The 14,697-nt window shown below is 34.9% G+C and overlaps 3 protein-coding genes across 3 annotated transcripts in view; 2 read left to right on the plus strand and 1 right to left on the minus strand.

The window, feature by feature from the left end:
* LOC105625571 (formin-like protein 20) overlaps positions 1 to 6,942 on the plus strand; it is a 7,425-nt gene extending 483 nt beyond the window's left edge. Inside the window, exons 3-15 of the mRNA XM_012206894.1 lie at positions 161 to 274; positions 347 to 468; positions 547 to 743; positions 833 to 981; positions 1,067 to 1,132; positions 1,240 to 1,397; positions 1,469 to 2,407; positions 2,481 to 2,711; positions 2,826 to 2,890; positions 4,250 to 4,353; positions 5,967 to 6,011; positions 6,124 to 6,336; positions 6,671 to 6,942. Of these exons, the coding sequence (XP_012062284.1) occupies positions 161 to 274; positions 347 to 468; positions 547 to 743; positions 833 to 981; positions 1,067 to 1,132; positions 1,240 to 1,397; positions 1,469 to 2,407; positions 2,481 to 2,711; positions 2,826 to 2,890; positions 4,250 to 4,353; positions 5,967 to 6,011; positions 6,124 to 6,336; positions 6,671 to 6,942 (2,675 nt within the window). The remainder of the gene's footprint in view (positions 1 to 160; positions 275 to 346; positions 469 to 546; positions 744 to 832; positions 982 to 1,066; positions 1,133 to 1,239; positions 1,398 to 1,468; positions 2,408 to 2,480; positions 2,712 to 2,825; positions 2,891 to 4,249; positions 4,354 to 5,966; positions 6,012 to 6,123; positions 6,337 to 6,670) is intronic.
* A 1,897-nt stretch (positions 6,943 to 8,839) lies between these two features.
* On the plus strand, positions 8,840 to 12,545 carry LOC105625572. Its single transcript, XM_012206895.1, has 3 exons — positions 8,840 to 8,968; positions 9,160 to 9,491; positions 11,930 to 12,545. The coding sequence occupies exons 1-3, from the start codon at positions 8,840 to 8,842 to the stop codon at positions 12,543 to 12,545; spliced, it is 1,077 nt and encodes a 358-aa protein (XP_012062285.1).
* Positions 12,546 to 13,334: 789 nt separating this feature from the next.
* LOC105625747 overlaps positions 13,335 to 14,697 on the minus strand; it is a 2,590-nt gene continuing 1,227 nt past the window's right edge. Inside the window, exons 6-9 of the mRNA XM_012207068.1 lie at positions 14,320 to 14,518; positions 14,104 to 14,246; positions 13,757 to 13,991; positions 13,335 to 13,453 (exon numbers count right to left, since the gene is read on the minus strand). Coding sequence (XP_012062458.1) covers positions 13,335 to 13,453; positions 13,757 to 13,991; positions 14,104 to 14,246; positions 14,320 to 14,518 — 696 coding nt within the window. The remainder of the gene's footprint in view (positions 13,454 to 13,756; positions 13,992 to 14,103; positions 14,247 to 14,319; positions 14,519 to 14,697) is intronic.

Consider the following 14,697-nt stretch of genomic DNA (forward strand, 5'->3'; position numbering starts at 1 on the left):
AAACGTTTTAAATTTTAACGTTTTACGTTTAGTTTGTTTAGTTTATTATTATTATTTATTTATTATATATATATATATATATATATATATATATATATATATATATATATATATATATATATATATATATGTGTGTGTGTATATATGCATTAACTTATAGGAGCAACTGTATCAACACGTGGACGTTTTATGACGGAACAAGAAAAGCTACGTTGCCCAAATGAGAGGCCATTATATCTTTATATACAAGGACACACAAAACATAATGTTGATTGTATGTATTCTATTATTTTTTAATACTTTAATATTACTAATTCACATACTTAATAGATATTTTATTTAATAGTGGCGATACAAAAAATCAATGAAATTATTAAAACGGAACATCAGAGTTCGCTAAATAGACCAAGCAGGTTTACAAATGCTCCTCCTCCTCTTATGAGCTTACATTCTGGAGTTACTAGTGTAGTAAATATCTTTTATTCATATCTCATTTATAATTACAAGTTTCTTATATATTATTGTTTGATATGTGTAATTTATTAGGAAAAGATTTGCGTTAGTATCGAGAATGCACCACAAGGTTTTGATTCACGTGGACGAATACTAGGAGTAGGCGATGCAAATTTAATTTATATTAGAGGCGAAACTGGCGCAAATGTAACCTTAAGAGGAAGAGGATCTCAGTTTATTGATCCACTTTTGGGAGCAGAATCTCCAGAACCACTTCATTTATACATAGAGTAAGAACGCCTGAGATTTTTGTCACATATAATAATTATAGTCAGATAAAATTAATAAATATTTGTTAAATTAATAAAATATTGTTTAGGCATCCAAAACCAGAAGCATTGCAAAATGCAAAACAATTGGCTATTAATTTAATTCAAACGATACAATCTGAATTACAAACCTACATTCAACAACAGCCACCACCAGTACAACCTCAGCAAGTTATAGAACAATCACAGATACCACAAAGTATGTATTTATTATGCTTAATTTACAGGATTAAGATAATTACTAGCCACATATCTAAATTGTAAATAATTTTTTCAATTTTCAGCCCAATTCCAAACTATGAATATTGGTAGCTTAGGCCAGCCAAATGTAGTTGCAATACAGCATCAAGGTAAATTGTACAAATTATGTCTTATTAATGATTGTTGTAAAAATATAAAATTTTTCTTCGAGTTGATATACATATTTTTTAATACATATTCACATTTTATATAATAGATATTATACAACATCCACAAAGTAATGTTGTAACATTGCCTGCAACAATTCTTACGGCTACTGTAGCTGGTACTCCAGGACCTGGTGTATCAGTTCCTCCTCCAGGAGTACATATACCTCCTCACACTGGACCATTAGTTCCACCTCCACAAGCTCAAGTATGTTATCGAACTCAAATTAAGTATTACTAAATTCTTGAAAAAAAAAGTTTTGTAAACATTTTTTGCAGGAAATACAAACTTTTATGCCACCACCATCTGTTGGACAAGTACAATTAATCGGTCCTCCATCAACAGTAAGTCAAGTTCAGTATCAAATACATCCCGGTCAGCCATTACAAATCCAAGGAATTCAAGGATCGCAATCCTCGCCACAACCTGTGGCGCAAATGTATGTCATGAGTCAACCGCCGCCGCAAAGTCCCGCGCAGCAGAGTTTTATAACGAGCAACAGCGCACCAGTAAATGGGGCAGTGTCATATGTATATACGCAACCAAACGTACAAAGGCCCGCTACGCCGTCCCAAGGAATTATCGAAACTGTTAACGTCAATTTACAACAACCTCCTCCCGCGGCGCCTCTCAATATAACGCAACAACCACCACCGCCGTTGTTGCATCTTCATTTTCCGCCACCAAACTTTCCACCAAATCAACCACCTCCTCCTGTCCCCCAAACCTATCAGATACAATATCAACAGGTACAAGCACCTGCATCGCAGTCGCAAACGCAGTTTGTCTTACAACCTGGCGAGCACATTGTTCCACCTCAGTTGCAACAGAATCATGAGCAATCTCAAGCTGTCGCTCAACATATAATACCTCCACAATTCGAAGGTCACGCACCGCCGTTCCATTTACAAGTACCTCCACCACCGTCTGCGCAAACTTTCTTAGTACCTAACGCTCAGTCTCCCCAACACCATCCACAACCACCGCTTCCTCCCGGCAGCGAAATTCAGCATCAGGAGGGTCCAGTAGAACAGGGACCGTTGCCGCAGCCGGTACCTCCTCCGCAAATAGTACCGCCGCCGTCAATCAGCCAAATGCCGAATTCTATGAATATTCTTACCAGCGTTCCGCCACCATCGCAGCCACCTCCACCGCAGAACGCTCCGTGGTTATACCAAGCTCAGCAACAGATACCACAATCACAAGGACAATTGCAGGTAATGATGCTTAATATTCTATCTTTGTTTTCCGTTGCATGAAAAATATGTAATACCTTTCGTAATTTTATAGATGCAAATGCCACCGCAGAATATACCTCTTCATAACGTACCTCCACCGCAAGTTCAAACTCAAATACAATATCATTCTCAACATATACAATATCAAAACGGTCATATACCAACGCAAGTACATTATACAATGCAACCGCCGCATCAGCAATTTGAGCAAAAGCCCGATTCGCCAGAACAACAAAAATCACATGGAGTTAAAAGAAGGTTTTCAGACGTTGAAGGAGGTCAGGTAAAGTGTCGTCTGCAAATATATACATATTAGATTGAAATACATATTAGAAATATGTTAAAATGAAATCATATAACATTCTCTTGCTAATCTCTTTTAAAATGTATGTCACAGGAACCACCACCACCACCACCACCGTATCAATGTGCTCCATTACCTGCGCAACGGCACGGCACAGGGTAAGTCAAAGAAAGAGAGAATATAATTATTTTTTTTTTATAGAGTTGTCATAATGTATAAATTAATGTAATTTTGATAAAGTTACATTATATACTCCTTGTATAAAATGTAAACAGTTGCATGTACCTATATATTCATGTACATATTACTTATGTACAGAGGAGTATATAAATTAATGTAACTTTACTTGATATATTATATAATTTTATATCTAGTTATACCTTGGTAGACTATGGATGGAAAAAACTTGTCCGCTTGAATAAAATTAATCTACCAAGTGTGTAAAATTTCAAATAAACGTTACTAAAAAAAAGCTGATAATTTTCAGAATCATAGGATATTATAGCGTAAACGTGCAATGAATTTAATCGAAGATTAGAAAGAAGTTTATCAATATGAAGAAAGAAATTGATAAAGAAACAACTGCTTCAGATCGCTTATGCTTCACTTGTAGCAAGTGCAAATTTGTAAATTGTTGTAGAATTACATGAAGAAAATGTAAGTCATTATTGTCATTTTTTTTACAGAAACCTGCTTTTGCATTATAAGGTGTTGCACGATAATGTTAAAAGTGCAGAAAATGAAAATTTTAAATATTTTATGAAATTTTTGTAATAGATATTTTTTTATTCACAGATATATTTCTTGCTATACTCCAAAATCTAATAACTACATGAACAATAATTATTTGCTGTAAGATCCAGATATATCCATGTTAAGATATAAATTATTTTCAAGCTTATCAACTTTTGAAAATAATTTAATTTGATGAAAAATGTTAATTTTGCATATTTATAATTGCATAAATAATTAATAATTTTGTAATTATGGATATATCTTGCTCTTCCACACACAAAATATTATTCCTTCCTTTGAATTTTGCATGATTGTATAGATCTTGAAAAATATGAAGTAATTTTATTATCTTTGCAATATATAATGCAAAGATAATAATATACTTGCATTTTCCTCATGTTACACACATAATTCTATATTAAAATCACTAAATAAAAGCTTTTGCCAGAATCACCAAGACATGTTCTTTTAGTATAAGTAATGAGCCAAAAGAGATGGAATGTGCGACGATAGTTACTACTTTGCAGAATAGAAATTAAAATAATAATACATAGATTATCTGAACGTATATTATAATGTCCTACGACATTACAATTACGTTCTTTGGAATATTCTAAATGTAAGTTTCACATAATTAACTGTGATCTGGTAAAACCAGATATTTTCCACATTTCAGAAGTATCCGAGGGTGTGCATCAGGTGATTTTTGTCTTAATGCTTGAAACGTTTTTGTAAAATTATTATTTTGGAATTAATAATTCGCACCTGCATTGTTTAAGCAGAGAAGGTGATCGACAACAGCAAGTCTTACATGGTCCATCACCCACATCTGCGGGTCTACCACATGGAGATCGAAACAAGATGCTAATGCCACCTCCACATCCAGGTCTGTAACTAAGAGTATTTAGTTTGAAAAATTGCTGGATATCTTTTGGAAATTGGAAATGTCATATTGAATAATTATAAAAAGATATGCCAGTAGAAAGATTGTATTTTTGAAGGAAGCATTTATCTTTAATTATTTTTTTAAGACTTTGGACTTCTTCTTTAATACAATTTTGTTATTGGCAATTATATATTTTTATTTTTTTAAATTTAATATACAATTATGTGGATGTATAATTTAAGTAATTAAATCATAAGTAATTAAATTTGGAAAAATAAAATATGTTTCAGATAGATATCTAGCACTATTTTCTTAATACTCTTAGACCGTAGTATATTATTAATGTAAATAATATTTTGTGATAAGCATATTATAAAAATTTTCCTTGATCTTTTAATTTATGTCTTAGCAAATTGCTTTTTTATGCATTTGTTGAGGATACCTGCAGAGAACGTCCGGAAATAACATGGATTATTGCAATCTCACAGTGTGCATAGAATGCTTTGATATATAGTTATCTTTAAATTTATTTATTATTATTATTTTAGATTAGACAAAAAAGCATTGCACGTGTTATACAGTTGCGACGATGTCTCAAGTATATTAATTTCAACGCTTTTTTTTAGTGTCCTTTTTATTAAATAAATCTGCATTTTCAGATGCAAGTGTAACCTGTGATTTTCTACTTCAATGTTTGTTTATCCATTATTAACCATATCTAATATTAATAGGATTATGTTAAGACATATTATACATATATATTTTTGATATTACTATTTTAAGTTCAATGCCTTGGACTTTTATATTCCTTAGGTTAAACGTGCGTCTCCACCAAAGAAAGACTAAGGAGGGAATATATGACTATTACATTTAATTAGATGTATATATTTAATGTTATTATTATATAACATTAATACGAAATAACACATGACTTGTGGATATTATATCGTCTCTATTGTGTTGCAGTATTCTGAGCAGTTATCTGTAATGGAAAAAGTGGAAGAAATTTGAAGAATATATAGTTCTAATAATTAAATTTACTTTATATCCAGATAGCAAATAACTGTATGGCTTTAAATTTTTAGTATAATTGATAAGCGGTAACCATCTAATAACACATAAGAATGTAAAAATTGCATTGCTTGCTTTCAGACTCAGATAGCGATTGCCAAATCGTTCTGCAGATTTGGCAATGGTTAATGGCGTGAAATATTGTCCTAATATTTAATTTAGTCTTGTAAGATTAAATTCAAATTTAGAAAACTAAATTTCTGTTTATTGCCACAGTGACACGTCTCAAGCGGAAGATGAAAACCGGCAGCAGTCTTATAATACAGATATAGTCTTAGCAATTTTCTTACAATTAGATTTACATCCAAATTTAGAAAAAAAATTAAGTTTACATTTTTTGTTTGTGAACATATAATTCAATAGATATTGAAACTGTCAAGATTAATTGTGCCTGTTTTGTTGAATACAGTGAGAATTTTTTAAGTTTATTACAATATTTCATCGCATAATTTGCCATATTTATAAATACAATATTATGTTATGTTAGTTATTTAAGAATGTTTTGTATCTTTCTTTTCATATCTTATGTCTTAATCGTTTAGGTGAGAAACGAAATCTGGACCAAAAGCCAGCAGGATTATCTTCAGGTACGTTCAATGTATAATATGTTAAGAGATATAAAAGAAAAGAAATATATCTATCCATAGAAAATTTTATTTTCTATGGATGTTTAAATTATTTGATATATTTTGTAAATAGGAAATGATCAAAATGTAATGGCGGAATCTGGAAATATTCATGTTGGCAACGGTCCACCTCTACCTCCATCTTCGCCGCAGGCGCCGTGGCAAAATCATCACATGAGGATTCCTTGGGGTAGACCACCGCCTATTCCAAGAGAAGGGGAACCTCCTACAGTTTGTCCTGGATTACCTCCTATTAACATGCCTCCACCTCAGATCAGGTCACGAGGTAGGCATTTGATTTATTTGTCACATCAAACTATTTTTATCTTAAAATCTTGAATTTTAAGTTATGTTTTTTTTGTTGTAAATTATTAATTTATGAGTATATCAGCCTTTTCTCGATATGTTGAGTTGTCTGGAAAATTCGTGCCGATGTTGAAGGAAAATTGAAACGCAGAAAATTTAAATTTAATAAATGTATAAAATTTAAATTTTAGTCGGCATGAACTTTCCGGACAACCCAATAAAAGACAAAGAAATATAATAAATTTGCACATTATTATAATTCTTATATGCACAATGTGACAATAATCTTTAAGGATGTATGATACTGTTCTCAGGTCCCACTGATGGTAATCGCTCTCCCACTCAAACAGCCGTGTTAGAGCAGCAGTTAAACGTCGAATACAATCAAATATCGCCCTATACGACGAAACCGCCGCCTTACAACGCGCATCCATTGATGCAATCGATCTGCAATCCGCCACCGCCACCGCCGCCGCATCATCAACAACCGCGACCACAGCATCCTGCACAAACGGTGCAGCATTATCAGGTGCCAATCTCTCAGACATATCAATCGCCGACGTCCTGCCCACCATGGATGAATTAAAAATCATAAAAGACAGTTCTTGTTATATCGCTTCTTCTTGGATGATGATTGATATGATTTTGATGAAAGTGATGTTGTTTTGACAAGAGACATAATAATGAAGTGCTGAGACTCAAGCTGCAAAGATCTGATAAATGTGAATAGTTAGAACTGCATCGTGTTACGTACACTCAATTGTATGTTCCTTATGGCAATTCTTATAATTTAATAATCTATTTTAAGAAAGGGGAATACTGAACTGTATGTAAAAATTTGTAAAAATGTTAAAGATTATTTATACAGTATAATTTAAATTGTACGCTAAAAAAGAGAAAGGAAGAGAAAATGAATGAATGAGAAAGAGAAAAAGAGATAGTGTGAGATTATACATAATGTCATATATATATATATATATATATATATATATATATATATATATATGTTTGCGAGATAGTTACTTATTAATTATAGAATATATCTTCAGGATCACACAAAGAATTCTTGTATAGCATACACATACATACACATATATGTATATAATACTATACATACATATTATATATATGTATGTATACAAGAAAAGATAATAGCGTTATTATTTTAAATAAACTATTCTTGCGCATTCAAGATCACTTGTTTTGGATACTCTCATGCGAATAATAATTTACTTTATATGTTTCCTCTCAATGAAACTGTATCATCTCTCCATTTACTTATAGATAGGAATGTACACGTATAAACGATGTATGCAGTTAATGCAGTTTTTTTATGTAAAGTCAATAATAAATCGTTATTGCCAATTAAGTAGCTACTTTCATGTCGACAGCCTTTGTCTATCGTCACGTTTTTACTACGCAGAATGGATTGCCGTTTTCCACCTCGACGCGATTTGGCAAACAACGATAAAACCGCACCGTTTCCATTTGCAGCGAGCAATCGTCGCAATTAGCCCCGTTAAACGCCGCCGGGTTGACGGGTGGAGGGCAGTAGCGGCAGTAGCAGCGACGGCGATCAAATCCTGACCAAGGCGTCCGTGTTCCAGGGCAAGCGAGGGAGTGGCGAGGGGATGAGGTGAAATTCCGCTCGATACAAATTCGATAAAGCTGCCGGTGGCCCGCAGGACTCGCTCGTTATCCGGATCTGGCGGTCTGTTAGCCGCTACGTCAGAAAACTTGCAACCTTTCCTGTGTGTTACGCGACCGCGTTCCCGATACTTCGGGGAAGTTTAATTTGCCGGATAGCGAGGCGCACTGTAACATCGTTCTCGCGGTGAATTCTTTCTTCAGAAGCGAAAACTCAAGAAAGAATTTTTGCTTCGGCTTGAAGCATTTAATCTCCAGAAGTTCAATGTTCCACTTAAAATTTACGAAAATTAATAAAGAGAGATTTTAATCTTTAAATTTAGTCTTGTTATAATTATTTTATTTTTAATCTCTTGACGAATATGTTAACATAATAATATAATATAATTTTGGTTTTTAATAATATATAATTACTTCAAGATGAAAACATTCGTCTTGAAATAATTATATTATATTAACCATAATTATATTATATTATTATGTTAACATATTCATCAAGATTAAAAATAAAGTAATTATAAAAAGATTAAATATTCATCAGGTATTATCGGAAAAATATAGTAACAATCGTTAAATGTCGCCTTGGATTATCAAAGGTGAAGCTAACGACCATGTTACATGCGTGCGAATACGAATTGATAAATTACATGCGTCAATTGTGATATTGATCGGTAACCTTCCTCGGAAATATTTTGTGCTTCGTTGAATAACAGGCGATAAGGGCTGTGTCTCGACTATTCCGAATTTCCAGAATCGATTATTGTAATCAGGACCATCGCCTGAACTGGTTACCACATCACAGAGATGCTTGCAGCGACTATAATCGCTTTTCGGTAATGTCGCTTTGTCCGTCGTCGTCTCATCAGCTTGTCGCAGCGGCGATCGCTTTTCGACGTGCTCGCCGCAAATTTCCAAAGGATTTCGGCCTCGAAAGCACCATCGAATGTGCATCCGGAATTACAAAGGTTTTACACCGAATCATAATTGTACAAAAAAAAGAGTTAATGACAAACATCTGTTATCAATTTTAACATTTCCGTAATAATTCTTTTGCATTTAAATCAGATCCCATTTGCTTCTGATTTAGCGTTATGATTCATATCGATCGTATCGAGGGCAATTTATTAATGTGTTTCTGATGGATGCACGTTTTCAGACGCAGGAAACCACGACGAGCCGCGAAGGGCCTATCAATCAAATCAGATCGAGCTCCACGTTGATGAAACGCGCATACAACTCGAGATCCGATCATGTTTGTCCAGTAAGCGTGCGGAATCACGACTCTGACGATCATTCCTACAACAAGGAGAACTCGATCATTTGTAGTTGCTACCGGACAAGAAACGTCGGCGAGGACATTTCGGAACTGCGGGATGAGTGCAGTGGTGGAGATGCGGTCGATACCGTGCCAAGTAGAGAACGCGAGGAGTTTGCGTCATCGGACGCCGATCGTAAAAATGAATTTGTGAAATTAGTCGACCGAGACAGGTTTGTTTGCAACGTCTCGGCCTTGCAATGTTTTCAGTAAATGAACTAACGGTTGGAATCTTCGTCCTGTTATTGCGTTAGTATTATGAAAAGATCCGACGTTAAAAACTGATTTTTATCAAATCTCATAATGGAAAAGTTTTAAAATGACGTTTCACTTCTTAGGATTTTGCATAAAGGAGACAAAGTGCTATAATTAATACATTTTGAACTGCGTGGGTTATTGGTAATTACTGAATTTTTAATTCATTTTTCAGCCATTCAGCGATATTTTTGACTATTAAAAGACACATAATTATGATGTTCTTCAGACTTTTACGCGTACTTTTTTCAAGGTAGTTATGTAGTTTACGACATAATAAAAGCGTAATATCAGGTTGTATCTCGCACTAATAAAATTAATTGCAATGCTCGCGAAACATTGGCATTTAACGATGTACCAAGACACTTAGGCTTATCCAAGCAGAACAACAAACTGTTATGATATCAAAATAATGTCATCAAAATGATTCTAAAATGATCATTAAAGTTCATTTTCAATCATTTCTGATTCATTTTAATATAATTTTGACATTGTCGTGACTTTCTGTAGATATATTTATAATCAAATCTTAAGATATTAATGCTCATTTCCATCAATGTAGATTAACTTTAATTTCGGTTAAACTTACTCTTCAGTTTTTTCTAATTTTTAAAACTAGAAAAAGTGAAGAGTAAGCTGATAATAATCTACATTAATAGAAATGGGCATAAAACTGTTGTACAATCTTAATATATGACGAATCAATCACAAAGAGTATTAGCATTTTATTAAAACATTACTTAAGACGATCTTGGAATCGGCTATAAATACCACAATTTGAGATTATTTCTAAAGCATGTAATGCATATATAATTATAATAAACACTTCCTGAAATTATAAGTAGCACACAGTGCAGTTTTAGTCACCGAGAATTATCCAGAGAATTACTCATACGCGGATGACAAGACATGACGCTAATGAAATTGGCATGGAACTTGTTAAAATATCTCTCATAAAATCATCTTCTTTTACGCGAATGCAGATGCGACGTAGCGTCAAGATCGACGGACGATAGCGACGCTGTCAGATCGATAGAACGGATCCCGCAATCCTCACATCCAACATCTTATCATCATTGTAAAGCGCGCTGCTCGTCGAGACCATGTTCGAACATGGATCCCAACGTAAATCCTCCATGCGACTCTGCGTCCTGTGAGAAGCACGACAAAGTCGCGTGCGGCGATTTTACGGGGGACAGGAGCAAGGAGTTCGCGTCGACAAGTTGTCACGGAACATCCATCGATCTTGGTGGTAATGCGGAAGAGGATATCGTTACCGGCGACACTCGGGGCCATAGTTCGAATGTCGACGACATGTGGACGAGGGCGAATACTTTGACCAAATCTCATTCGACCCATCGGAAAATTGTAGATTCAACTTGGCGATGCCAGTGCGAATATCATCCGCGCGAAGATTCTATTCCGAATCTGTCAAGATCGATGTGTGATCGTTGCCGAAATGAGTGCTACCATCGGCATAATTATCATTGCGATTGCTCCCATCGGCATTGCTGTTGTCTGCAACGCGATAGTTTGTGCATAAATATCAAAAGGTTAATAAGAAATCTTTTTATAATATATTATATTAGAAAAAAATCTCCAAACGTGAAGTCACGATGTTAAGAACACAAAATGTAGATGGAGGGGTTTTACTAAAGTATTCAAAACTTTAATTAAAAACAGATCTGAAAATAATTTTGTTGTTGGACTGTTAAAATAATTACATAGAAGTCTCAAGTAGATGAGCAATGATGCGATAAAAAATTTTGATATTCTAGCTATCACTTTGAACGTCCTCTACATACAATAATTATTTCGCTGTAAAAAATAAAATTATTTTTAGATTTGTATTTGACTAAATTTTTAGATTAGATAGAGGTTTCAGCAAAACCATCCTTTTCATGTAACATTACGCATGATAGCTGAATTGATTTGTGATGAATTTTTAAAGGATTTGTATTGTTAATAGTTTTTAATGTTTTCGACCGTAATGAGAGTTTAAACTAATAAATAGCAGAGCACGCAACATCAAATCCATCTCAAATCGATTCAAACTCGTTATAATGATCGAAAACATTATAAGATTTGGAGCCAATTTCGGATTGGTCAAGTTTTAACGACTGCGTATCCACGGGAATCTTACACCCAGTTTTCTTATATTATGTATGTGAAGTATTGATCGTCATATATTTCATGTATTTCTATAATGAATTTTATAAAATATCGTTATTTTAAAAAAGAAATTGAATGAATGGGAAAGGAGAGTAAGACGAAAGATATGTGATTGAGGGAATGAAAATACCCCGCAGCTACAATCTCTGCTTAATTCACTCTCTTCGCATCATTCATATTGCAGATGTGAGACGCGCGAGAACGGCATCTCCGGCGAGAAAGCTCAACACAAAAGCTGGCGCGATCAGATGCGAGGCGAGAATAGTCGATTGTACGCGCGGCAGTGTTACTCGAAGGAGTATTCTGGAATAATACCCGCCTCTCGTGAGCGAAACGATGAGGAACGCAAGAAGAAGAAGAACGACGACGACGAAGACGAAGACGACGACGATAGCATGGTTGTTATAAATCACAAGGACTCCATGTGCATCCTCGCTGAAAAATATAAAGCCAGCAGGAAGTGGCGCGGCAGAAGGTGCGGGGATAGAGCGCAATCGGGCGACAGGACAGGGAACAAGGATGAGTGTAACAAATCGTTGACTTCGGAAATCATCGATCAGCCGGGATCGTCGCTGGAGATCGTAAACGCGGTTTCGCACGAGGGACCGAGGATGAGACACAGTTGCCGAGCTGCACATTGCGAGAACTGCGGAACCGCCGCGATCGCAAGAATATGTGGTCGTGTATGTAGTCAACACGAGCCGCCAGAGGATGAATTCGACCGATTGAAGCTGCCTTTGAACGAGACGGTTGTCACCCACTGTTGCTCAAGTCGACCGCCTTGTAGACGTGTCTTCTAATTCAATTTCATTCTACAAAACACGTTCATGGACTTTTTACCCCAATTTTTGTATTTTCTAGTTATTTTCAGCGTCCAATATTTGTACGCATGAACCATTGGAATAAAAAACGATTTAAAATTTATTTGAAATTTTATGTTTTTTTTTATCTACATTTTAATCGCGGTAGTAGATACTGCATAAACTGTACAGTGATGTGCGTGAAAAATTTAAGCGAAATCCTCGCGCTTTTGCACCTTTCCCTGTTTCAACCGCATTGAATTTTTTCTGCGAGATACTTACCCGCCATATATTAATGCAGCGAAATAATATAGCAGAGTATTATTCTACTATACGTTAAATGTTAAGAATAAAAATTATGTAAATCAAATTTTAGACAAGTCCATGAAATGGTTTAGTTCGTATTACTCGAATTAAATTAACTTTAAGTAATTAACTTATAGTAGGACAATTAACTTTTAACTCGTTTTATTCAAATACGCGTGGAAGAGAGCCAGTTTCCATCTGGGAGAATTTTAAGCTCGCTACGGCACGTTAACGGAATTATCGAATGTAAGCATGTGCATTAAAAACCGGTGTCTCCGACATTTGGCTGCCTCCGGAGACGACTTTTCGCTTGCTGAGCTCTTTGTGATGGTTGTACGCTCGTTGTTTCTCTTCTCTTGCACTGTTCGCCCACAGCTTCCATGTTAATTGGCTCATCTCGTTGGTCTCTGGAAAGGATTCCGCAGCAAGCGACGCTTTTCCTTCCCCTTTCTGGAAAGTTCAGTTCTCTCTTCGATGCTAATATTACACGTTTGTTTTTTCGTCACGTTCAGATTCTATTTCGATCTCTCGATCTTCTTGCCAATCTTCCGGCACGCTAATTAAGTCCATCACTTTCTCAAATGATTCACCAGGTTCCTCTTCTGTTTACATGTTTAGAATATAATATTCCAGATAGCAAATTTTATTATTATTTTAACGTCAAAAATGACTTAATTTTGATATTTAAAATCAATAAACAGTTAAATTTTGTAACAAAAAAATCATCATTTTGATGTCAAAATACGCCATTTTGATTTTCTCTTAATTTAATATGTTTCTTAGATTACTATCTGAAATAGATTAGTATTTTTAAAGATTTATATAAGTTCAATCTCTTTTTCTCTCCTTCTCATTGTGATATCACATTTAAAATAAATGTTTTATACAGACATCGCTTATAGTACCTTGTGCCAAGCGAACAAGTGTTAATTGATTTTTAAAAGCACGTTGAAGTTCTTCGCCAGCTTTCGTCAAGTCCTCTTGATTACCAAATTCTGCGGGGATGTCCGCCCGGGTCATGACTTCGTCGAAAACCTTCTGATTCAAATTTTTGAGAATGTCTTCTGTCACTGTCGATTTCGTTGATTCTACCGGTGATTTAGAGTTATTTTTTCTCTCGCGATACCGCCTGTAAGCTTTCTATATGACATTTGTGACAATTGAGGATTATTTCTTTTCAATTTTCTGTATATATTTGATATAAATATGATGTACGACGTACATAATTTTATATATAATTTGATTTGCTTACTTGTATAATAGATGCAGCTTTATCTGCTCTCATTGGTGTCAATCCTGATTCCTTGTACATCATATTCAACCAAGCATCTTCTTTGGATTCTACCTTCATATCTACCTCGCTTCTTTTCTCTTCCTTCTGCGATTGCATAGCCTCTGCAAGAGGCCGGAAATACGATTTGAAATACTATCCTAATGCACTTAGAAATTGCAATCTAAGTGATCTTACGCATTTTCATTTTTAGGTTTTTCCTTGTATAGTAGCCGCGATAAGTAGCCTGTATTAAAATGGTGGCTTTCGACGCCTCTGCTTGCGAAGCTCCTACCTTTCTCAGGATCTCGAGGGTCCTTGTTGCCGCTCCTTGCCAATGAATTATGCCATAGGACTCGTTTAATAGCATCCTCTCATAATGCCCATGGAAAGCGGTCTGATTAATAACACCGAAAATGATTCAAAGAGCTGCGATCAGCATTAAAGATCCGTGAAGGTCTCTCTCTCTCTTTCTCTCTCTCTCTCTACTCTCTACTACTACTATACTACTACTCTCTTACTACTACTACTACTACTCTTACGTACTACTACGTTACCTACTTAACTATAACTAAC

This window comes from Atta cephalotes (genome assembly GCF_000143395.1).
Source record: "Atta cephalotes unplaced genomic scaffold scaffold00003, whole genome shotgun sequence".
Lineage (NCBI taxonomy): Eukaryota > Metazoa > Arthropoda > Insecta > Hymenoptera > Formicidae > Atta > Atta cephalotes.

Coding starts and splice junctions, on each gene's coding strand:
- LOC105625572 (XM_012206895.1), top strand. CDS start 8,840: ATGTCGCTTTGTCCGTCGTCGTCTCATCAGCTTGTCGCAGCGGCGATC. Junction 8,969..9,159: donor GTGCATCCGGAATTACAAAG/GTTTTACACCGA, acceptor GCACGTTTTCAG/ACGCAGGAAACCACGACGAG. Junction 9,492..11,929: donor AAATTAGTCGACCGAGACAG/GTTTGTTTGCAA, acceptor TTCATATTGCAG/ATGTGAGACGCGCGAGAACG.